The following is a 22,526-nucleotide window of genomic DNA, read 5'->3' on the forward strand; positions in this document are numbered from 1 at the left end:
AAACAAAAATCTTCAAGGATTCAACAAATACTAAAAATATTGTACTATAGATGCAAGTTAATGAACTCTTAATAACCAGACACACAGACATTAAATAATCCTCCCCAAAAAAGGAGGAAACCTTACAAAAGAACAGAATCCAATTATACCTTGTTTAACATTTCTTTGCTATTATTGCATTAGTATTAGGTTACAAATGGTTGCCAAATAGGCATTAGATTACGCAAAAACCAAAAACTTAAAAAAATACAAAGAAAGCGCTCCTATATGTCGCCCAAATCGTTTATGCCAGTGTGTTCTGTTTGTTCTATCCATTATTCTAGACCTAATTGCTCTTCATTCTACCATTGTCACCTTGATCTAGTTTGGGCGAAGGTTGGCGGAATTACGGTTAGCATAATTTTCCCATTTGGCCCCCATCAATGACGTCGTGTGGTCTACATTTTTTCATTGCGAAATGCGTGTGAATTGTTGCTTTGCATCTTTTAAACAATTAATTTAATCTTCCTCAGCCGTTGTATCGATTTTCTAAAACTTTTTTCTTTTCCTAATTTTTTTTCTATGTCTTTTTTTATAAATCTAATAATTATCAACCACACAGCAGTTCAATAACCACAGCGCAAAAAAAATCAACAACTTCCCTTGAAATTATTATTGTGAGCCTAAAGCCAGAGAGCAAAAAAAAACAACTAGCGGACAACTTAAAGCGACAACAGCCGATCAGTTTTGTTGCCGGTTTAAATCGCTACAAACACGGCACAAGACCTTCGTCGCCGTGCCATGTTCGGCAGATGGCAGAAGGGCTACTACAGCCATCCGTCGTCTGGGCGACGTTTCCCTGCCCCTCTTCTGGCCTGCTCCTCAGCCACCTTAAAACCGCAACGGTTTATGCGTCACTTGTCGACGTACTGTGGAAGTGTCAAGGTCATTCCGCTGTCGCGACACGTTGAGAAGGAAGCGAGCATTAACATAAGAGCCGTCATGCTTCTGCTCTACACACAAACATATCTATTCCTGTGCTTTAAATGACCAACCACTTACTGTTAGAACGTTTTATTTAAACTGAAGGTTTTTAAGGTGTTTCAGCACTCAAGCAAGCTTACTCTTATCACATTTAAGACAGGTGGAGTGGAAAATAAGCACACAACAAACAGGGAAAATCAGCCTTATCTAATGCACACGGCGTATTACTTACATGCCATCGAATCATGACGTGCGTCACCTTGTCGTCCGCCCGGACCGAAAGCACGAAATCACTGAGCTTGCTTTGAGATTCACGCACTAGAAACGAACCATTCTTGCCGCGTTCGAGGATAAGCTTTTCCGCCTCCTTAGCGGACAGATTGCCGTGGAACCATCTGAAATTGTTGAAACGAAAAAAAAATGGAAAAGAGATGATTTCGTTAGCGATTGTTTCACACTTTTTGGATAAGATTATAAACAAATATTAACGTAATTCTAATAAAAGTTGTTACAGAGCTCGTCAATACTAATAGCAACGATCGTCACAATGCGGCTGATATAAATTTACAACTTTTTTATTGCTTCTACGTTCTTGTTCTGTGTTCGTGCTGGTCCCAAAACTTGAACCACCAACACACGAAGTCTTACCCGGTAGAGCTGCTAATCGATAAATCCGTAAACAAATTCACTGCCCACGTAACTGCACGGGACCGACACGGGACACGCTAACGATCTAACTTTTTTTGCGAAGGGTTTCCGATGAAGTTCAAGTTCAAGTGTGTTCCCGTTTTTTTTCTTCAACCGATTTAGCACGTTCTTCCCACGTCCGGGAGTAAACGATTATGACTAGACACTTTGGTACAAAAATTTTCACCAGGCACAATAACACAAAAAGTTGCACTTCGCGATGTTCACAGCGTGTGAATAAACTAAAGTTTTTCTCCAGAGCAATCTTTATACTCCATCGAGCTGTAAACAGCTAAAGATCCAAAAGCTTTCTGACGTCCGTTCAACGAGAACGCACGATTGGCGTGTTCGTTTTGTTTTGTCACACGGACAAGTTGTTGCGTGCGGGTGTGTTGCACGACCAGCACACGATGTAGCGTCGCGAGGCGTTGAAAAGCGCACGCACCGAAGAACGGAAAATCATGGTGTTGGATGACATGGGGACGGGTAGGGGTACATTTTACGCAAACAAAGCAAGCACGTGTTCCGTGTGGGGTTGGAATGGTACACTCATCGCCAACCTTCATCCCCCGCGCTCACAGATCGATTTATCATCACGCGATTTGATGCTGTGTTGCGCGATGAAAGCTCCAGGGGAAGCTTTCAAATGTGGTGCTTTGCTCATCGGACATTTATAGTGCTTTGTCGAACAAAACGTGTTTCGTACCGGAAATGCTATCACACGGATCGAGCGTAGTGATTCCCCGGCACAAAACACGTAACACGTAATGAGACAGGGAATCTGATCTGGACGGAAATAATCAGCGTCACAGAATTGTGTAGTTTAAATCGTTTTCACACCCTCTGGATGATGAACAGTTCTATGGAGAGAGGGAAGATACGTCATACATTTGCATTTCTTGAAGTAACACAAAATGTGTGTAAAAGTTACAGTAAAGCACCATCATAAACACCAGCAGGTGACTCATTAGGAACTTGTTCGGTAGGTTGCGCCCGCCAAAGAGGATGAATCAGCTAAGCTTTCGCGGCAAAGAAATGTTGTCCATGATTCTTAGAAAAATGTCCATACATGGGCAATGTGATTCCAATGCAGTAAAGCTGACGTATGCGTTGTGGTGTTCAGACATCACGAGGAAATGCTGCCGTCAGTGGGTTTTGCATGAGACATCGATTAGTCCAAAGAGCTTTACCCATCCTTAATACAACTCAGTAATGTTTCCCATTAACTATTTGAACGGAAAATACGAGCTTTTTTTTTAAATATTTGTACACACTCTGATGAATATTTATCTTTCATAATGTGACATAGTTTCATGCACGAGATGCACGAGACGAACACAACCAGCATATGTTTCAGCAATTGCTAAACGCACTAGTGTCGGTGGGTTTTGTATGCAATCAACCCCTAGTACCCGTTCGAAACGAAAAACCCCCCAAAAAGCTGTGTTTTGTGCATTTTATTATAGACAGAATCATCCGGCCTCAAGCTACGATGAAATGAGGGAGGCAGCAATGCAAGCGTGGAGGCTCGCATGTAATGAAGAGACACGTGGTAGAAAGGGACGCTATCAAAAGGGTTCGATGGTTTGCGTAATTTACCGGTTTGTATACTTCTTGGGTTTCTCGCTCAATGGGCACAGAGGGTCAAAGAGACACATGCACATACACACGCACCAGTATATCCGCCGTAGATGACACACGGTGGTGGTTTGGTTATGCATTGCTCAATCCATCAACCAAGCTTGTCAGTGGATACGTTACATTTCCAGTTTCAGCTGTGTGAAACTTCCAGTTTTGGGAAAACATGTCCCCAACTCCTGCGTATGTTATTGTACATCACTTTATTGAACCAACAACCCATTTGCTTAGAACAGCCTTGAAATGTGGAACGACTTCTTTAAATTGGCCCGATTTCCACGTTGAGATGTCTGGATGCTAATAAGCTGTTGGTGATTTTGACAAACTCGTGTTACATTTAAACGAAACGAATCCGACACACAAACACGCATCAAACAGGGCGATGGGAAGCTTTCGCGATTTAGTAATTAAAAATAAACGCCAATGTTTTACGAAGTCCATAAAGCAAAAGAGGAGATGTAAAGCTGTTTGCGGTAGCCGCTATTTGCGTGCGTGTGTGTGTGTTTGAGTAAGTAAACAATACAAACAGCACGGTGACATTCTGTTGACACATCCAATAGCAAAGTCGATATAGAGACGTTCCGCTTCCAAATGCATGTGAGAAGATCATGAGATCATCACGATCATTCATCGTTGTGTGTCTTCCCGGTCCCCGGCGATATGGGAATATCGTCCCGGACAAAGGAAGCGAATTGTGTATTTAAAAAAAGGAATAAATACTTTAATTAACATTATTAAACTTGATCAAACTAACAAGTAACGCAAAGAATGTAAGCCATGCTTGTGCAACTTAAATGGATTTCTTAACTTCATTTAACCAGCAAAACTAGTCAAATCTTATGTACTCGGGTGGGATTTGATACCGAGGCTGTTGTGTGGAAAACCGCCATCACTACCATTGCACCACCAATACCTCTGCACCATCGTTCCGAATTTAAAGCAATACGTTCTTGTTCATGCTGTTCTACATACGTCTGGGATTCTTCCACTGTTATTGCAATGGAAGTAAGAAAATATTTTCCTCTATCAAACAAACTAGCATTCAATTCAAATAGCGCACGGTTGAATATTCATTATTTAAGCAGCCGTAGTAATAGAGGATCGGGCAAGCTTCTGCTAGACACTAATATTTGTTCAAAAATGTAAGAAACGTGCGCCATTGTTGTTCCTTCTTTTCTACTAAAGTAATAATCCATTTTTACACACCGGTGATCTTGGAAAGCTTGGAGCAGATTCTTAAAAATTGAATAAAATTAAAGAAAATTATATTAACAAAACGAGTTTAGGCACTAAAATGCTCGCTATGATCAATGGCACCTTTATGCAAAAGCCAATATTGAACGTTAGCGATTCGTTTGCTCGTATAGAACAACTTCTCACATAAACAGGTTCTATTAGTTTACGAAAGCAGCACTATAGACAAACCCTTTCGCATGTGCTTGCCTCGCTGCTCCTGTTCCATCCTTTTGCTCTGGACGATCTATTCAGTTGAAGATATGCAAACCATTTGTTCATCAGCCCATTGCCTCCTCTTGTACGATCCGCAGTTGATCATATTCCAACAAACAAAGCTTCACCTTGTCTTTGTTGTTGTAATTTTGCTTAATACAAAATTTCAAATACTTAAATTGTTTTATAATCCCTAACAACCGGATCAATCGTATAAGCTTCAGCAATTATATCGAAAGCGTTAATGAGTTTCGGGAAGTTTCGAGAACAGATAATGATAAAAATAAGTTAGAATCATCTTGACATTAGTGGCATTTAATGAAGCATCTAGTGCAAACGAATGCAATATGCAAAATAGTAAAATAACCGCACCGTCACGATATACGGACATCCTATTTCTCCAGGTATTAATTCCCCGTACCTATTCCCTCACAGTCGATTGACAAGCGTCCACCTTTCCTCGGGGGCAGTCGTAATAGTGAGGATATGATAGACACAGATTGGTGCATCAACGTCACGTTTATGGAAATATTGTTCATCTTGGGCAATTCTCCACGAGGAAACATACCAAGGTGGAACGTTGCGTAAGGGGGGTTTAAGGATTTGCTAGAATAAGTTGACAGATACCCCGAGGGATAACTAATGCTCGCGTGATATTTTGAACTCTCTGGTTGTGGGGGGCAAACGCTCGTTGGCTCCCCGTTCGTGCGTTGAAGGTCACGAAAGGAAATGTCATACCTGTGACACATACGATCAACCGGCTGTCCGACGAATGTTAATAGACGTTCACGTATATGTTCAAGGTTTCATACCGTTAAAAACACGCCAAATACTTATCATATTACTTATCATAGTATGTTCAAAATTAAAATTTACTGGAAGCAATATTGATAACCTTTTAAACTTGCCGATTTGTAGTACAGCATTGTTTAAAACACCACATTTTTGTGTAGTATTGCAGTTGATCGTCAAAAAATCGAGAAGGTCAAGATCCCTTTACGACATACATTAGCATTTAGTGGGAAAAGTACACGTAAAAAAGAAACCGCTTTACGATGCTGCACAACAACCTTTGGCAATGTTAGTTAAAAGTCGTAACAATAAAATGCTATTTGTACGTGATCGTTTTACATAAGCTTACAAATTGATGTTCACCTCCTATCACATATTACCGTACGATAATATGTACTGTTGATTCCAGTGAGTTAAAAATCACCGCATGGTCCGTATCTCCTAGAGCGCCATCATTGCTTTTTACGCCGCAATGTGATCTATTCAACCGAAATTGAAAGTAGTTGTTGTAGGTGGATGTTGAGAGAATATTTTAAGCTCGTCAGCTGCCTTACAATAAATGAACCATTTTAGCTTAAGACGTCCTCGCAAAATTGGACATTGCGTCCCTTTTGCCCTCCCGGCCCCAGCCGGGCTACTTTTTTCGTGCACATTAAATGCGGATTGATCCCATTCAACAACACCTAAGACGATTCCTTCCTCCTTACACCCGGTTCCAATGGATTGGGAAAAAAAGTTAAATAATACTTTTACAACGGACCACAACAACACTAAAAAACAACAACGCGAACTCTTCCATGTCCACCAATTGACACCTACAGCTTTTACGCAGCAAATGTGACACGAGGGGGCAATACTATAAAAGTGTAATATTTATCCAACAATAACATTACCCCACACCTGCGCGTCGATGGCCACCTCCATTGTGTCACCGTTCCACCGACAAACCTCCCCCTGACAACGGTAACAACGGGGTCGAGGATAGCAAATGATCCGTCGATCCAGCACTACTCCAAGACAACGAACGCAAAACAAGGAGACTAAGAAATAACAACAGAAAACCTGTCCAATTTAACTATTGTGGCCGGTTGTTACTTTCGCGGCTAGGCTTATAAGATCTAAGACCATTTGGACACAACCACCACAGAGAGTAGACGGAGTCCTCGGACTACTTTCAACTGCTCCGGTGTGGTGTATTGATTTAGCATGCGGTGAAGAACTTATTCACCCAAGTTGTTGAATTATTTCCGGCAACTAGCACGTGGCCTGTGGGTTTGATCTACAAGAATAAATCATACTAACGGATAGAACAGCAGTGCGGTCCGCAACTCCGCTATCGCGGTAGAGATAATGATCTGTGCCACCGGTACAGCCAGCAGTGCCGTATCGAGCGTGGTCGGCAGACGGCTAGCAAGATCGTGATCGGTTTCCTCCGAAGTGGGTGTCGTGATTGCGGAGTCGTGCTCCTCTTGCTGCTCTTCCAGCAGTTGCGTCTCCTTCAGCTGTAACAGGTGCTGCTCCTGACGGTGCTGAAGCTGTGCTTGCAGCTCGTCCTCCTGATCGATCTCCTCCAGGATGCCACTGTCGGCGGACGATATGCTCGAGAAGCGTCGGCGCAAACATTTTCGTCCATTGCGCGTAAACTTCCCCAAGCCTTTCTGCGACGTAGAAAGGTTTTCTTGCTGTTGCTGGTTTGGTTGCTGTTGCTGCTGCTGGTGCTGCTGCTGACGGATCACTTCCGTCGGTGTGGATGACCGGCGCTTCAGATAGTCGACCGTACCGATCGTGTTGGTCAGTTTGAGCACGTACTTTTTCAACATTTTTAGCTCCTGTTTGTTACACCGAAAAGGGACACGTCGTCACACCCAAGTGTGTGCACACTGTTTACTATTAGTTTTCGCTTGTACGGCGGATGTAAAATACGATTTCGTCTTCTGAACTGCACCAAACTGTTACGTTTCCGGGCGTTAAACTAAAACAGTATATATAAACCAAACTTCCAACTATTTCTTCATCACTGACTGGGTTGCGAGCTTCGCCACATCGGCTTCCTTACGGGTTGGCTGCTGCGGAAGCAGGAACTCAACGATGTGCTCAAAGAAGAATCCGCCACTCATTTTTACACGGCACGGCACTACCACTTTCGACACTCCGTTTTTTATCTGTTTTGCGTTTCGTCCAAACGATCGTCGTTTCACGATTAGTTAACTAATGTTTGTTTCTCCAGGCGATACAAATCACTTTGCACGGCAAGTTAGATTTCAAACGCACCGGTTGTGGCTGTCGAAAGAATGTTTAGCTGTAGTTAGCGAACGCTAGATCGTGCCCAAAATAGTTTGCCGTTCTTTGCCGTCTACGAATTCCAGTCAAGCTGTGAAACCTCTTTTCAAAGTACACACAACTCTGGTTCAATGATTTGCTGCTGCTATGGAGCTTCGAATTGACTGCGAACTGTCGCCTCGTCTTCGAGATGCGCTACTGCTTGCTGAACTTGATCCGCCGCACTAAACCGATCGTGGTCGATCGCATGTCATTTAATACGTCTTTACAAACCGGGTGTCACAGCCCTGTGTTTGTGTTTGTGTGATCCGTCCGATACACAGCAGCCCGCAGCAGCAGATTATTACGGTGGTAGCGAACCGCGGAATTTGAAGTGAGTTGTAGTCGTTAAGTTCGTTACGTCGTGCTCCAGCCAAGCATCCCTTCTTCTTCTCTAAACTGTGGCGTAGACAAACGTGGTGACTGTCTGTCGTATATTGCAGGTGTACGGTTTACATACACCTGTATCTTAAACGCGCAAACAACCACCACCACCATACTACACACGATCAAGCGAGATGTCGATCAAACAATCGGAACTGAACGCATGCGGATACCGGAGGCCCGTGTTTCGTGGCGTAGTAAAATTTGGGGGGAATACACAACGGATCCGCAACAAAGCATTCCAGCAGTCCCGAAATGGATTTTGTAGAGAACTAGTGCACGGTCAAAAGCTAGTGTCTTCTTGCATGTTTCTGCTTGTGAAAGATACACAGTTTACCCTGGAGATTTACTATTTGCAGATATAATTCGAACATTCCTGATGATGGCACGAACTCGCCGCTCGAGAAGAAAGAAAAGCATCCCCATAAGAGAGGGAAATGTATGTTACTTTGGGCATATGCAATACAAAAGTGGTTGAACAATTCAACAAGTTTGTAAAAATAACCTTGCAGACATTGCAGAGGACAGCTTTGTGCCGCAAGACAACTGAACTGTCGCGCATCTGTCGCTAAGGGGCCCGTCTCACTCATCGTCAATTCACACCTGCCAAAGTCACCTCTTTCGACGAAATAGTAAATGACAAATTTTGAACAAATATAGTCTTAAACTTTACACGCGTTAGACATTGTCCACGCTGTCGAACTTCAGAAGTAGAAGACCTCGTTATAATAAGGTTTGTTTAGGCACCAATCACCGACAAGACCTTGAACTTGACCAATTGGAATAGAAATGATTATGATTGAAACACGTTAGCTTGGGATGTTTTCCTTGCTTCTTCTGGCATCACACACAATACACACGTGTTTTATAATAAAATTGCCCTACCGTTCACTATTCATGAAATTGTAATTTTTGCTCCGCAAATATCGTCTCGTGGGAGTTTTCAGAACAAACGTTACGCTTTCAAGCGAAAATTTACACGTGTTTTTTTGTACTTGCGAACGCCACTTAAATGTTCTACTGTTTGCTCAACAATTTACCATCGGCGGGTAATTTTTGTCAGTTTTTCTATTTATGTTATGTGTTTTTTTTTATCAGAGCAACTCTTTGTATTGGAATTCGTCCAAAACAGTCGACCATGAGGTGATAATGAAATTGTTTGTCAATTTGGTACGACCATTTGTTTCTGGACGTCATCATTCCTCAAAACGGTAGAGTCCGATTAGACGAATAGTTGGTTTGTTCGTTGTTGGCTTTTTCATGGTAACAGACTGAAATGATTAATATGCAAAATTTATTGGAGAACGATCACGTTATTGTTACGATTAATTATTCTTTCTATTGAGCATTAGAATGATGCTATAGTGGAGTCTGTAATTCTTGGACAATCCTTGATGTCCAAAAAGGACCTGTGAGATACATCAATGATACGAGATGGAATGTGCTACTAATCCTGTTGTGTGAAGACCTGACTAGACCACTCGTCCAGCTCACATCGAAGATGCTAACAATCGTAATTAACATGTTTAAATCATTATGAATTTTGTCCAAGAAATAAAGAAACAAAACTCACATCCGGCGTTATGTGCCAGAGGTCAAAAACATTTCTCAATGTAGATAGTCATTTGCAGCGTTTATTTCTATCCAACATCCGGGCTCTGTACCGCACAGCAGGACATATTTCTCACGTGTCTATGTAACGTGCAGTCTGCTCTATGCAAAAATCGGACCACGTCAACCAATCGATCTGATATTCTCTTTCTAATCTTTATGTTTGATGGCAAAAATTTATCTTCAATAGCTCCCCGAAGTGCGAAACTCATTAACGGACACTCAAAACTCACTACCAATCATATCACACAGGTATGGGACCCTGTTGTTTTTTTTTTGTTTGTTTGTCCAGTGCTCCCTCACGCCATCTCATTAACGATGACATATTCCCGGGTAGCCTGTTGGCATGCGGCTCCTTTTCATTTCGCTCATTACGTTAGATTACGCCTTTTAAGCTGCGGTCCATTAAACGGCAATATAATTCTAACACACCCTCACCGTTCACTACCGATCGTACACCAAACACTTTGTAGACGATGTGCCCCCATGTGCATTCAACCTATTTATAGGGGGTGCCTTAAATGTGTGTTTGGCCGCGCTTGGATAAACCACAATTCAGCTCTCATCGTTGCAAGTCATTTCCTTGCCGTTTTCACAATTGGCAAGTGATTTACGGCCGAAGCTTTCAATGCTTTCCAAACTAATTCTTTTCGAAGCTCTGAATGCGGTATACGGACAAGACGGTTAAAACGTGTTGGAAAACAATAAACAAATACGTTGGCAAATAAAACTCGTGCCATATTTATTGGCACATGTTTCAGCGCGACATAGCACCGTCGACCTTTTCCGCACAAACACAGAAGGTGATAGAAACGGTAACGATAACGATTTATCCATTAGAGAAACGGAGACAATAATTTATCAACCGAATTATACAAACGAACAGTTCAGTTAGAGAGTTGATTAAAAAATTTAAAGATTAAAACCATTCCGTTACCTCGGAACCAAAAATTATTTAATTGCACAAACATCGTATCTCTTTTTTGTTATTTCCAAACAAGTTCCAGGTTCCGAGACACCGGTATGTCGAGCATTTAATCTGTTCGCCCTTTTATTTTCTGGCATGAAACTAAAAATAGTTTGTTTGTTTCATTTACTGTGCAGAAATATGTGAAACCGGTCTACCAAAAACTTTGATCATCAATTGTAGTAGCTACGGAGAACAAAAAAAATGAAACACCGTTCGCCCACGGTAACGGATATGGGTTCGTCTGGAACACCGGGAAGTAGAATCAAAAACAACAGCAGCGAACAAACAATGGCTGACAGAACACGGTCGAACATTGGTCGACCCGATCCGGATCCCGAAGGTGCGATCGATCCACCACCATTCGTTCCGTCCAACCAACGCATTTTGGGCGGTGTCACATCCATCTGCCTTTTCACAGCGTTATGACTAATGGGGTATGGAAGAACTGCGCAAAAACTTACTGTGCTTAACTTAAGGAACAATTTATTTGCCATTCTTTATCGCCACATCGTTCGGTTTAGTCTAATGTATTTGTATATTGATCTAAAGCACTTGACATTGATTAAATTGATGTAAGTTTCTTATCTGCATCTTTAGACATCGTCTAATGGCAAAATTTGGGAAATTCCCTTTTTTTTTGCACATGCAAAACCGCGTATGGTTCCATTATTTTTTACATCCTGGTTCTAGTGGCCAGTACGCAAGATCACGTACGACAATTCTCAGGACGATAGGTTTTTGTTCTACCCTACCCCCGACAAGGTCAACTAAACCTATAAAGACGTGATCTGCGATACTTGTTACCTAGCGGTAAACACGCTTCGATGACAATGATAAGACCAACGGTGTGAAGATACTTAGGATTGTGTAGCGCAGAGAATCGTGCACGAACTATACCAGCAACTTCAAGGCTTCTGGTGTTGTCAAGACTTTCGCGCATTTCCTGTATACGTTCGATCACGTTCACTTCCTGTGATGGATGTGGCGCGACCAGGAGTGCCTGCGGAGCTCGCTCCAGAAGTTTGCGGGATGATCGTGTAGAGTTTTTAGTATGCAGGACACGATGCCGCATTGGTTGGAGTTTTAATTCTTTACATAAATTGACCTCTTGCATTGGTCACATTTGAACGGGAAGCTATACCTGGTACGTTCGTATTGGCGATCGTTGAATACTGCACGTACGCCAACAGATATTGGATGTTCTAATCACATTAATTCAGCGAAACTACACGATAACTAGGGACGTGCGAATTTATATCTGCCTCGGAACTGTTACATGCATACAACAGTGGTTTTTTCTGTCCTTGAAAAATCTTCTCTTAAAACTACAAATTAAAAATATCCAATAAGTTTTCAACTAACTACCTTTTTTAAATCATACTTTTAACTACAATAAAATAAGAGTAAAATTGTAAATATAGTCGCCATTTAATGGCAGTCTCTATTGGCGCCACTTTTCAGTCGCTTCCCTATGGTGGAATTAACATTAACTATGGACAACTGACTGAGCAATGCAGTTGATATTTATGTGTTTATTTAAATTGCAAACAATAAATCTATGCAAATCAACTTCGTTACTATGGCGCAAAACTTGTCAATTCGCAGTGATAAGCGCAATTATTCTTGAACGACAAAACAACGTAAAAATAAATGGTTAAATGTTTTCCTTTTGATGTGTAAGATGTATACAGAATATTGTGTTATTACAGTTTTAACACCAAGAAAACATTTCAAACAAATATTTCCAGCAATTGCCTTCACTGACAGGCGCTTCCATTGATTTAGATGGCCATTAATTGCTTGCAACGTCTGCTTTGGAGATAAACTTCCTGTAAAAAGTTCTTTTAAATTAGAAAGTTTAATCCAAGACAGAGGAATCATTTACCTTCCTCGTTGGTCGAAAGGTTCTTCGTTTTTGTCGAGTGATTGTGGTTTGCTTCACTGTCTAATCAGCTGTACCTAACTTCTATGTAGCCTTGAAAAAAATCTTTCCTTTATAGAGAATGTAAGAGATCTCCTTTCACTACAGTAAAGCGTAGACTTACTGGGTGCGATATGTCGTTAAAAAAAGAGATTCATCCATAGGTACCCTTCCAACAACAGAAAGTAAACCACGTCATTGTGGCGCCCTTTCATAAGGAAGGAAGTGACTACTTTGCGATAATGATCCCCACCGACACCGTTGAATGTGACCGCAGTACCGTCGCTTACCTTACTTCCGTACTATTGATCATTGTGCGCACATCTCTTACGGCTTCCGTTTTGTGCTGGTGCCACACTTAGGATGCAGTGAGTCGTGCTCAATCTATCTGGTACGGAAAGGCAAGGCGTGTATATTAGACACTGCCGTTAAATGTCACTTTCGTTGGGCGCGCAGCTACACTGCGACGCGGATTGCACGCTGGCAATTGTGAAGTCCATCGGGCACAGGTAAGCGAATCCGCAGGATGCATGCAAAGTGTCCAATTTTATTGTTCTTTTTACTGTGTTTTTTTATCTTCTTCCATGTTATCCAGTCATCGTCGCATCAACAGCGTTGGTGGAGTATGCAAATGCACAACTACACGTTTGAAATTCAACATTCAGCGAAATAGCGTTGAGTTCTTTAAAAAAAAAACAATATTCTGCTTAATACTATTGGATGCTCATTCTGTTTCCATGTGGTTAAAAGTGATGAAGCGACATGGGTGCAAAAGTATATGGGTTTTGCGCATCTCCATGAATCGTATAGGTATACCTGCACGTACAGCTAATGAAAACCTGGCGCAGGTTAACCAAGATTCCTCAAAATGAGGTAATTTGTATGCCCAAATGACAACAAACGACTAATATACTATGACGTCATTCGAATAGAGGTTTCAATCCAATTGAAAACATAAGACTATAGCTGAATTCATTCACTACCGTCGCCAGACTGTCACTAACATTCTATGCAAGAATAAAATAGACGCGTCATTCGATACAATATACCAGAAAGACACACTCTTATGTTTAATACAATTGAGTAATTTTATAAAATTGAGAAAGTAACACTGGGCTAACTTGCACTTTAATCGCAACGATCATATTAATAAGAATACATCTGATAAACAGTTGCAAGGAAAACTTGCAAAATCGATACCCTAAATGAACCACAAACCAATGATTACACAACTGCTGAATCATCGAAGCTTTGCGCATTTGTCTAGTATTGAGTTCACCTCTTACCCGAAATAAAACTCATCCCAAGCATAAACTGGTTCTGTCAGGGTTGCATCAAAATATATGTAAATCATGATCATCCGAAACAAACCGGTCTAAACCAATTCAGCTGCAATATTTTCAGCATCACGTAAAGTTCAATGTCGATGCTTTAAAGCGAATCTTACCGAAAACTGTTTGGCGACAGGCGGTCTAGTATCGTAATAGACACAATGGTACCATAATCATGCGAGCCTGGCATGACGGTGAGTAATCCAACCTTGCCGGTGGCAATGGTTGGCCATTTCCTTGATTTGACACAATCTCCTACTGACCTTCTAAATACACAAACAAATAAAATATATATTTTTTTATCAGCGACATAAGGTACACCCCCTAGGTCCATCGGTTGTCTTTCGCATTTACATACGCATACGGCATGATATTTCATTGACCTCAATCCGTATTTTTAAAAGGGTATGTTCGTTTAACTTTAATGTTACAATGCACGGGATCAAATTACAAGCATATTATGTGAAATTGTTCAAAATAAACTCGTATGTATTTGTTATGAATTTATGAAAAACCAAATACGGTCTTTAACACAATCTGAACCACTAAACGACTTCAAATATTACATTCTCCATAAATGTTTTTCGTATTGTAAGTACCAACATGCGAATTATTTAAGCATTTCCAGATATTGACATTCGAAACATTTCAATTCCATAGTTCCAATCTTTTTTGTGATGTAAGACCAATTGAGAATGTATTGACACAAAGCAGAATTTATGGTTTCGTTTAAGAATCAGTAATATTTGTAGCTCTGTTCTAGGAATATATCAAAACCTAAATCTCATCTGTTGCCTACAATTCAAAAATCCATCTTAAGATTGTACTTCGATTGTAGGGACCCCATGTCAGTTCAAATCAATTTACAAACGACTTGGAACCCTAAGATGTAACAGCAAAAAAATTATAATAAATTGGTAATCATTTTAATAAAATTCACTTGTTGTTATTGACATTTCACAAATGGCAGTACAGGGAGATTTACATCCTAGATAGTTGAATACTAATTCTATATCCTTGAAATTTAACTTCACAAAGATTTTCGTTAAAGCGTCTAATTTGATCAAATGCTTCTAAGTTGATCTGTTGCTGTTGCTCTTATTTTTTATAGTTCATTCTATCATTCTTACAATGCGTGTTCGTATGGAGGGACCAAATTTATCTGTGTGTATCGAATTCTATCTGTGTGTAACGAATATCCGAACAATTGCTAGATTTTAATAAATACTACGGGCGATTGTAACTGTTGGGAAGTATAAGGCTTTAAATTGCATTTTTAATCTGTCTAAATTATTGTTATCGTATCACTAAACAATCCAAATGGATTATTATAAAATCTGCGAGAAATATTAGATAGCAACTCGTCGAAGGACATAACATCGTCCAGGCTTTTACGCTTAGTCTCCCATGCCTATGATTTGTGTTTTTAGTATGATCTACAGTCTAAAGCTGCAGTGTAGTCACGCGAATACCATAAAGAACTATCTATTTCTATAGCTTAGAGATCGTCTTTCCATCCGGTCACATTAGTCGAGAACTACAACGCATTAGCAGCCAGAGAATTCATCCTAAGCAGTGACGAATAAGCTCCTACGGCGTAAAGTATCTATAAACCAATAACACAACTAAGTAAATATTCTAAGTATCATTAATAACTTATCGCTGATACCACTATTTACGACTATGGTCAGTATGAAGGCTCTTTGTAGATGTATTTATTTTTTATTTTAGAATTACGGCTTTTCGTCGAATTGTCAGTCTCTCATTAGGGCTGAAGTTTAAGCTTTATCTTCTATACGTGTCAGATCTTATTATAAAACATTTCATCTTATTTTACTGTAAAATTTTACTATCAAACATTGTCAACTTTGTCTAGAACTAGAAACTAACGCAAAACGCAATTTCTTACCGTTCGGTAGTAGGTTCGGCACAGATCAATGGTTGTTTCAGTTCGATGATTTGTCCATTTTTCTCCTTTAACTGATCACCATTTTCCATGTAATACTGCACAAGCTCGGATAGGGTGGCAAATTTTTCACCTAAAATAAATAAAAGCAACAGTTTAGCAGTGATGTCCTTTTCTATATCTCACCACCAGCGTTACCGGGTGGACATGAGCGTTACTTACCACCGTAGAGATCGAAAAAATCACCATTGTTCTGGATTTTGATGTGGGTCACCTCTTGACCACGCCGAACGGACAGTGTGAATGCACCCGGGCTGGAGGAGGAATGTCGGGCGAGAAATGAACCATCGAAGCCACGCTCCAAAAGCATTGTTTCTGCCTCCACACCGGACACGGATCGATGAAACCATCTGGAAGTAGAGTGTGAGCATAGAGTAAAGCGTAAGTCAATCGATAAATGAATTATTTGCACACAACAATTTTGTTTGTTTAATCATTTCTAGAATTTTGCGGTATCGAGTGCTGCAAAAGATTACAACATTTTACACTTTATTTCTAATCCCCAGCACAGCGGAAAGAAACGGTTCAGCGAATCGGCAAAACATGCGATAGAAAAGACATCTGTCATCATCACATCAGGTGAATCGGCCACGTGCCAACAATTTGAACCGATTCCCAGCACCCCGCCGTCCGGTCACATCGATAATTACCCGCACAGCGAGAGAGCTTGCATCTGATCAACCCATCTGCAAACATGCAATAGAATGCACTTTTGATCGTTAGCCAAACAATGTGACCTTTCGGTTCGATAGACGAAACGATAAAACTTGCTCCATCTTCCTACGTCGACCGCATCCGTGCCCGTGGCAGAGTTCAATCATCGGATGTGGCGGTTTTTATCTAACTCTCGATGATTCATTTGCATCGGCACGGCCGCCTGTTGCATGTTTAGGCCGCGTTCATCGCAACTTATTTTTAGGGCTACACCCGATAATGCGTTCTTCTTCGTGGGTTCGATTTGGTTGACCTAGCAACCTGTTTCTACCCTGCCTTCACTCAAGACTTCCACCGTCTGATCCTGCGATAAACAAAGTCAAGAACCATTCACGTATGAAAAGGGAAGCGGAATAATGACTCATTTCGGCCGGTTGACGACGTGTTAACTCCGTGTCCGCGCGAAGGTTTATGAGCTTCACGTGCAATTATTGCTGGTGAGCCAATGTCCTATCTGGCGAGCCCTTTCTTTTACACTGCCCTTTGCCATAAACACATCAAACACAGGGCGTTCGTGTGTGTGTACTGCACTCTGGGCAATAGTCTTGTTGATGACATAATTGAATAGGGGCCGACGACGCTGTCTTCCTTCGGCTTATGATGGGTTCCGTGGTTGTAAGTGTGCGAGACCGTGACCGATGTGTCCGACCATCACCCACCGGCAACAACACAACGCGGCACGCATATCATCGCCCTGTCCATGCGCTAAACGCCGAAGTAGTGTGAGCTTACAGACGTACTGTCGCCGTGCGGATGGATGTGCGTCAAAGCTAAAGGGCCGCCGTACACCAATATGCGTGTGGATGCGAGCAGCGTTGAGGCTGTAACTGATATGTTTGAATAAATGAGTTTTTTATAAGGAGTTTAATTGTTGGACATTTCACGATCATGACTCCGGCTCGTAGTATCGTATCACGATCACAAAACATATTTCATCTTGTTCCATTTTTTCCTTAAAACTTCAAGAGGATCTTCTTTGAAGATTGAGATTCCAACATTTCCAATTTTTTTATTCTAAAATATTAAATATTTGATTACTTTTAAAACATAAATAGAAGAAAATATAATGTAATTAAGGTAGAGATATCATTAAACTAGCCCTCCGGTTTAATTAACGCCTCCGTTTGAAACCTCCACGACTTCCGCGTCGTGTGCTTTACCCCCAAAAATTGAACCAATCACCGAACCGAAGAAGGAAAAAAAATCTTCTCCTATTAAAAGATCACGCTATTTATGAGCATTACGCACATTAAGCGCGATTAAGTCATTAAATTTTATTCCACCCCAATCCGAGGAGTGTCTCCTCCTCGGTGAAGCTTTGTTGGCCGGGCAATAACCGACATAGTACATGGAACGGGCGGGGCGCACAGGGTGGTTTTTTGTGTGTGTTTTTGTTGAATTTTCTTCTGCAGCTTCCAAACACCGGTCCTTCTTTGCTGGTTGTGCACTATGGCAACAATGTCACAGTAGGTTGAACCATTTAATTATTCATCTCGCTCGCTTGGTGTTGCTGCTGCTGCTGCTGCTAGTTGTATCGTTGTTAAGGTTGCCGTTGCCAACCCGCTCCGTTACAGGGAAGATGGAACGTTTTTACTGACTTTGGTTGCTTTGATATCTTGTGACGAAGGTGTGCGCGTGGATTGAAAAACAATATATGGGAAAATTATACACATTACCATCATACAGGGTTTTCCAGCCCAGTTCAAATATATAATGGGAGGTTTCAAATTCGTAAAACGCAAAGTGAAAGAAGCACGACAGTATTCAAGTCTGGAAAGCCAATTCAAAGTAGGAAGTTAGCACCTCAAAATCGTAACACCAAATCTCAAATTCAGCAGTTGTTTACCCCTACTGACGTTTTGGCGGTTCTTCGAAACTATGGGATAGAGGTAGCGATAATAAGTCAACATATTTTTTTAAAATAAAATTCTAAAAATATTTATTAATTTCCATTCAGTTTTGCCCTTTTATGTACTGTTGTAACTGTCATTGTTATTTTAATATTTTTTGGAAAATACTGATGTACTATAGGCATACAAAAATGCATATTTTGTTGTTAGAGTTATCATAATTAATATTCAACAAATATTTTGACTTAATTATCGCTACCTCTATCCCATAGTTTCCAAGAACCGCCAAAACGTCAGTAGAGGTACACAACTGCTGAATTTGAGATTTGGTGTTACGATTTTGAGGTGCTATCTTACTACTTTGAATTGGCTTTCCAGACTTGAATACTGTCGTGCTTCTTTCACTTTGCGTTTTACGAATTTGAAACCTCCCATTATATATTTGAACTGGGCTGGAAAACCCTGTAAATTGTACCATTGTGTGCGAGAGCATCTATACCACAGGGGCTTGGATGGCAACGAATTTTCTCTCACGGCGATGAGCACTCGTAGACGATGATGCCATTTAAAGGGGTCATTTTAACAGGGAATAAAACATACAATCCAAGAAGCATGGAATGAAACACAAAGGGTAACAAAACTAAGGCCGAAAGGTGAAAAGATGAAACTTTTATACTGTAGTTTTGAACAAAGTACACAAATTCTTTAAAATTTAAATCGAATCGAAACATATCGATAAAGTTAATGTTACATCACACATCTATTGCTGGTGGATCCAGGCGCATTTTGCGCGGTTTGCCCATCCAAGGGTTAACCATCCAAAAGCAGACGCACACGCACACAGACACAATAGAACAACAGGCGGTGTTTGCCACACCCCCTCCTCATCCAGCCACCCACTCAGTAACGTAGGGGTGGGGGGTGGGGGTATAGTGAACTTACAGCCTGCTTGGACGCTAGAAACAGCTGGGGCTAGTGTATGTGAAACTGACCATTTAACCGTAGTGTCTACGACCAAAAAAATACACGTTGTTCTACGACCGCCTACCCGGGTAGGCCATACGATTTGTATGGGAGTTTTCGTTTTTTCGAATTCTGAAGCGTATATCTTTTGATCTGCTCGTCGTATTTGCATGAAACTTTCAAGAAAGATGGGTTTTTTAGTTTTCCAACTAATATCATTTAGCTGAGAATTTTAAAAATTCTGGTTTTGTGTATTTTACATTTTTTACCAAAATTTTCTCCGTATATCTACGACCGCCTACCCAGGTAGACCATACGATTTGTATGGGATTTTTCAGTTTTCGGATTCTAAATCATGTATAAAGCATATATATTTAATTTTTCGGGGTTAATTGTAGCCAATTAATCATCTTTAATCATATTTAATTGTTGTGTATTATTTTCGCAACTCTGCGTTATTAAAAAGAAAATAAATCCTTTTTTTTATAATTAAAAGCTTTCCACGTAGCTATTATAAACCTCAAATGTTATCATATTACTAACACTAAGTGCAAATATTTCAAATTATTAACATTTGGAGAAATATGTGTTAAATTCAGAAGGCGAAGATCAAACAGGCTTTTTGACATAAATACCAATTTCCTTTATGTTTGGTTCTTCGTGAGGTATCTCGGCTGAAGGTTGTCCCAGAAAACTTCCGAAAAAATAAAAACTCCCATATAAATCCCATGGCCTACCCGGTCAGGCGGTCATAGATATACGGAGAAAAATTTGTAAAAATGCAAAAAAAACTAGAAACCAAAAATTTTTTAATTATCAGCTAAATGATATTAGTTGGACAACTAAAAATCCCATCTATATTGAAAGTTTCATGCAAATACGACGAGCAGATCAAAAGATATACGCTTTAGAATCCGAAAAAAATGCAAACCCCATATAAATCGTATGGCCTACCCGGGTAGGCGGTCGTAGATATAAGGGGTATCAATCGAAAAAAATATTTAAAAAATGGTAAAAATAATTTTAAAATTTTTCTTTTTGTACGAAATGGAGAGAAACATGTTTTTCTAGGCATTTTAAAAGTTTCAAGTCTGTACGACTTTCCTATCAAAAGATATTAAAAAATAAAAGTGCAAAACTTACCCAGGTAGGCGGTCATTGACAATAGGGTTAATGCACTTTGTGACCCGTTTTCATTCAATTGACCCCTGTGTGTGTGTGTGCGCCAAACACAGCTATCCCACTGTCGTTGACGACTTCCATCTAATTTTGCTAACCAATTTCCCCATTGTTCCTTCAGGGTGGGGGGTGTTGTGATGAAGGGTTTTTTTTTATTTTTTCCCCCAAATGAAAACATACACAAACCACATGGTTACTTTGTTAGCAACAAGCGTGTTGGTGGGGTTGAGGATGTGCGTTAATTTCTTCCAAGTTTCTAACTCTCCCAAAACAAAAAAAAAACCTTTCGTAGGTTCGTGGCTCAAGGACAAGCGTTTTCCTTTGTCCAGCAGCTGCACTTGCGAACCCGAAATCGCAGCACACACACACACAAAGTGTTGCGCTCCCGAGAGGCTGATGCTTGTAATAAGTTGTGTGTAATGTAACGCGATGCAAATGGAAAATGGGGAAATTTCTTTTTCCCGTTCATCAAGAAAGGCATTTTAAAGTCCAGAATTTGGACGAAGCATTACATGAATGTTGGTGCCAGTGTAAACATCCCAAAGGGGGTTGGATGGGGCGATCAGCCCCGTGGATCAAATCCAAACCCCAAAAACGCATACAGAAATTATGCTCACATACTTTCTCTTCCCTGTTTGGTGTACAAATATCACGCCGCTGCTTTTGCCCACTGTGTTGTCCGCGGTCTTCATCTCGCTCTAACTCTCCCTTCTCAGCTGTTTATTTCGGGGTGTAGTAAGAACAATTCGTCCTTCCTGCTGGCTGCTGCACCGGGGATGGTTTTTGCAATCGGGTGACAAGGTGTGAACAAAAGAGACATATGCACCAGGGCGCAACCAGGGCTGCGAAGGTGAACGACATAACCTGCACGGCAGTGGAACCGTAGCCTTTGCAGAAAAAAAACAAACCCCGTCGATTTGATACAAATCCATCCGAAAACGGAAAATGTTTCGCACAGTGGAATGGGTGAGATGCACACAACACACACAAAAACACATGCGCGACTTGCACCCACCCGAAGAAGTTCGAGAGGGTTCACATTATCAAGAATACGCTCATTATGACCCGTCGAACTCAATGATAAGGCATAGCATTTTAAAATCGTTTCGATTTCCTTTTTTTTTGCTGTTGTATGTGCTACCAACCGTTGATGCTACTGCCACAAAACCCCGTTTGCCGAAAAGAAACAATCCTCCGTGGTGGATTAGCTTTAATTAATGATAAACGCAATGGATATACCTTCGTGAAGATAATGCCGCCATCGATGCTGGGGAGGATCGTAGATACCACTTATTTACAACGCGGGTTTAGCGCAGAAAGCTATGCAAAACCGACGGAATCACGCACCAGAACATAGAACTTGCGATTACAACACCACCAAACCCCACAGAAACTATTGGCCACACACTGCACTCCGACCTTCCCCCTCCCCCTTTCCACACCCTTTCTTCACACCCCCGCCACACACACACACACGCACACACGGTGCACACACACACACGCACGAACGGGAGACCGTACACACGCACTCGCAGCCGCACGACGATTCACGCTGGAAAGCACAATGCTCGACGATATCGCGACACTACACTAAGCGAATTCCAACGCCCTTCCTTTGTGGGGGTTGTGAAGAAGGCCAACCAGAATCCCGAAATTTTTCGGACGGACGGACGCACGCACGCACCCACACGGGAAAAAGGCTTGTTTCGCGATCTTTCTCACTATATTTGATATTTTGTTGAGGAGCAGGTTTCGTAGGGCGACCGTTTTGACAGATCGTGAGAACAAC

At 41.1% G+C, this 22,526-nt stretch overlaps 3 protein-coding genes across 5 annotated transcripts in view; 1 reads left to right on the forward strand and 2 right to left on the reverse strand.

Moving 5' to 3' along the window:
- LOC125764971 (tyrosine-protein phosphatase corkscrew-like) overlaps positions 1-8,379 on the reverse strand; it is a 168,233-nt gene extending 159,854 nt beyond the window's left edge. For 2 of the 3 annotated variants that reach the window (XR_007418500.1, XM_049429755.1), the window contains exons 1-2: positions 6,832-8,379; positions 1,196-1,358 (exon numbers count right to left, since the gene is read on the reverse strand). Coding sequence is in view for 2 of the 3 variants with exons in the window: in XM_049429755.1 (XP_049285712.1) it covers positions 1,196-1,358; positions 6,832-7,349 (681 nt within the window). In the remaining variant the exon portion in view is untranslated. The remainder of the gene's footprint in view (positions 1-1,195; positions 1,359-6,831) is intronic. The other variant, XM_049429756.1, reaches the window with a different exon arrangement.
- A 4,202-nt stretch (positions 8,380-12,581) lies between these two features.
- LOC125765189 (uncharacterized) lies at positions 12,582-13,789 on the forward strand. Its single transcript, XM_049430104.1, has 2 exons — positions 12,582-13,243; positions 13,330-13,789. Exons 1-2 carry the CDS (start codon positions 13,167-13,169, stop codon positions 13,604-13,606), a joined length of 354 nt encoding a protein of 117 aa, XP_049286061.1. The 5' UTR covers positions 12,582-13,166; the 3' UTR covers positions 13,607-13,789.
- Positions 13,790-13,851: 62 nt separating this feature from the next.
- LOC125765187 (tyrosine-protein phosphatase corkscrew-like) lies at positions 13,852-22,514 on the reverse strand. The gene is made up of 4 exons (XM_049430102.1): positions 21,977-22,514; positions 16,194-16,381; positions 15,975-16,104; positions 13,852-15,671 (listed from the first exon to the last, which is right to left on the reverse strand). Exons 1-4 carry the CDS (start codon positions 21,997-21,999, stop codon positions 15,656-15,658), a joined length of 357 nt encoding a protein of 118 aa, XP_049286059.1. The 5' UTR covers positions 22,000-22,514; the 3' UTR covers positions 13,852-15,655.
- Positions 22,515-22,526: the final 12 nt, after the last annotated feature.

Source organism: Anopheles funestus, chromosome 2RL (assembly GCF_943734845.2).
Source record: "Anopheles funestus chromosome 2RL, idAnoFuneDA-416_04, whole genome shotgun sequence".
Lineage (NCBI taxonomy): Eukaryota > Metazoa > Arthropoda > Insecta > Diptera > Culicidae > Anopheles > Anopheles funestus.

What these genes read in the sequence shown, in the direction of transcription:
- LOC125765187 (XM_049430102.1), bottom strand. Translation starts at nt 21,999, where the DNA reads ATGGCGGCATTATCTTCACGAAG. An exon ending in GCGGCATTATCTTCACGAAG is followed by an intron (nt 16,382 to 21,976) that starts GTATATCCATTG and finishes CTCTACTTCCAG; the next exon opens with ATGGTTTCATCGATCCGTGT. An exon ending in TTTTTTCGATCTCTACGGTG is followed by an intron (nt 16,105 to 16,193) that starts GTAAGTAACGCT and finishes TATTTATTTTAG; the next exon opens with GTGAAAAATTTGCCACCCTA.
- LOC125765189 (XM_049430104.1), top strand. Translation starts at nt 13,167, where the DNA reads ATGTCACTTTCGTTGGGCGCGCAGCTACACTGCGACGCGGATTGCACG. An exon ending in GTGAAGTCCATCGGGCACAG is followed by an intron (nt 13,244 to 13,329) that starts GTAAGCGAATCC and finishes CATGTTATCCAG; the next exon opens with TCATCGTCGCATCAACAGCG.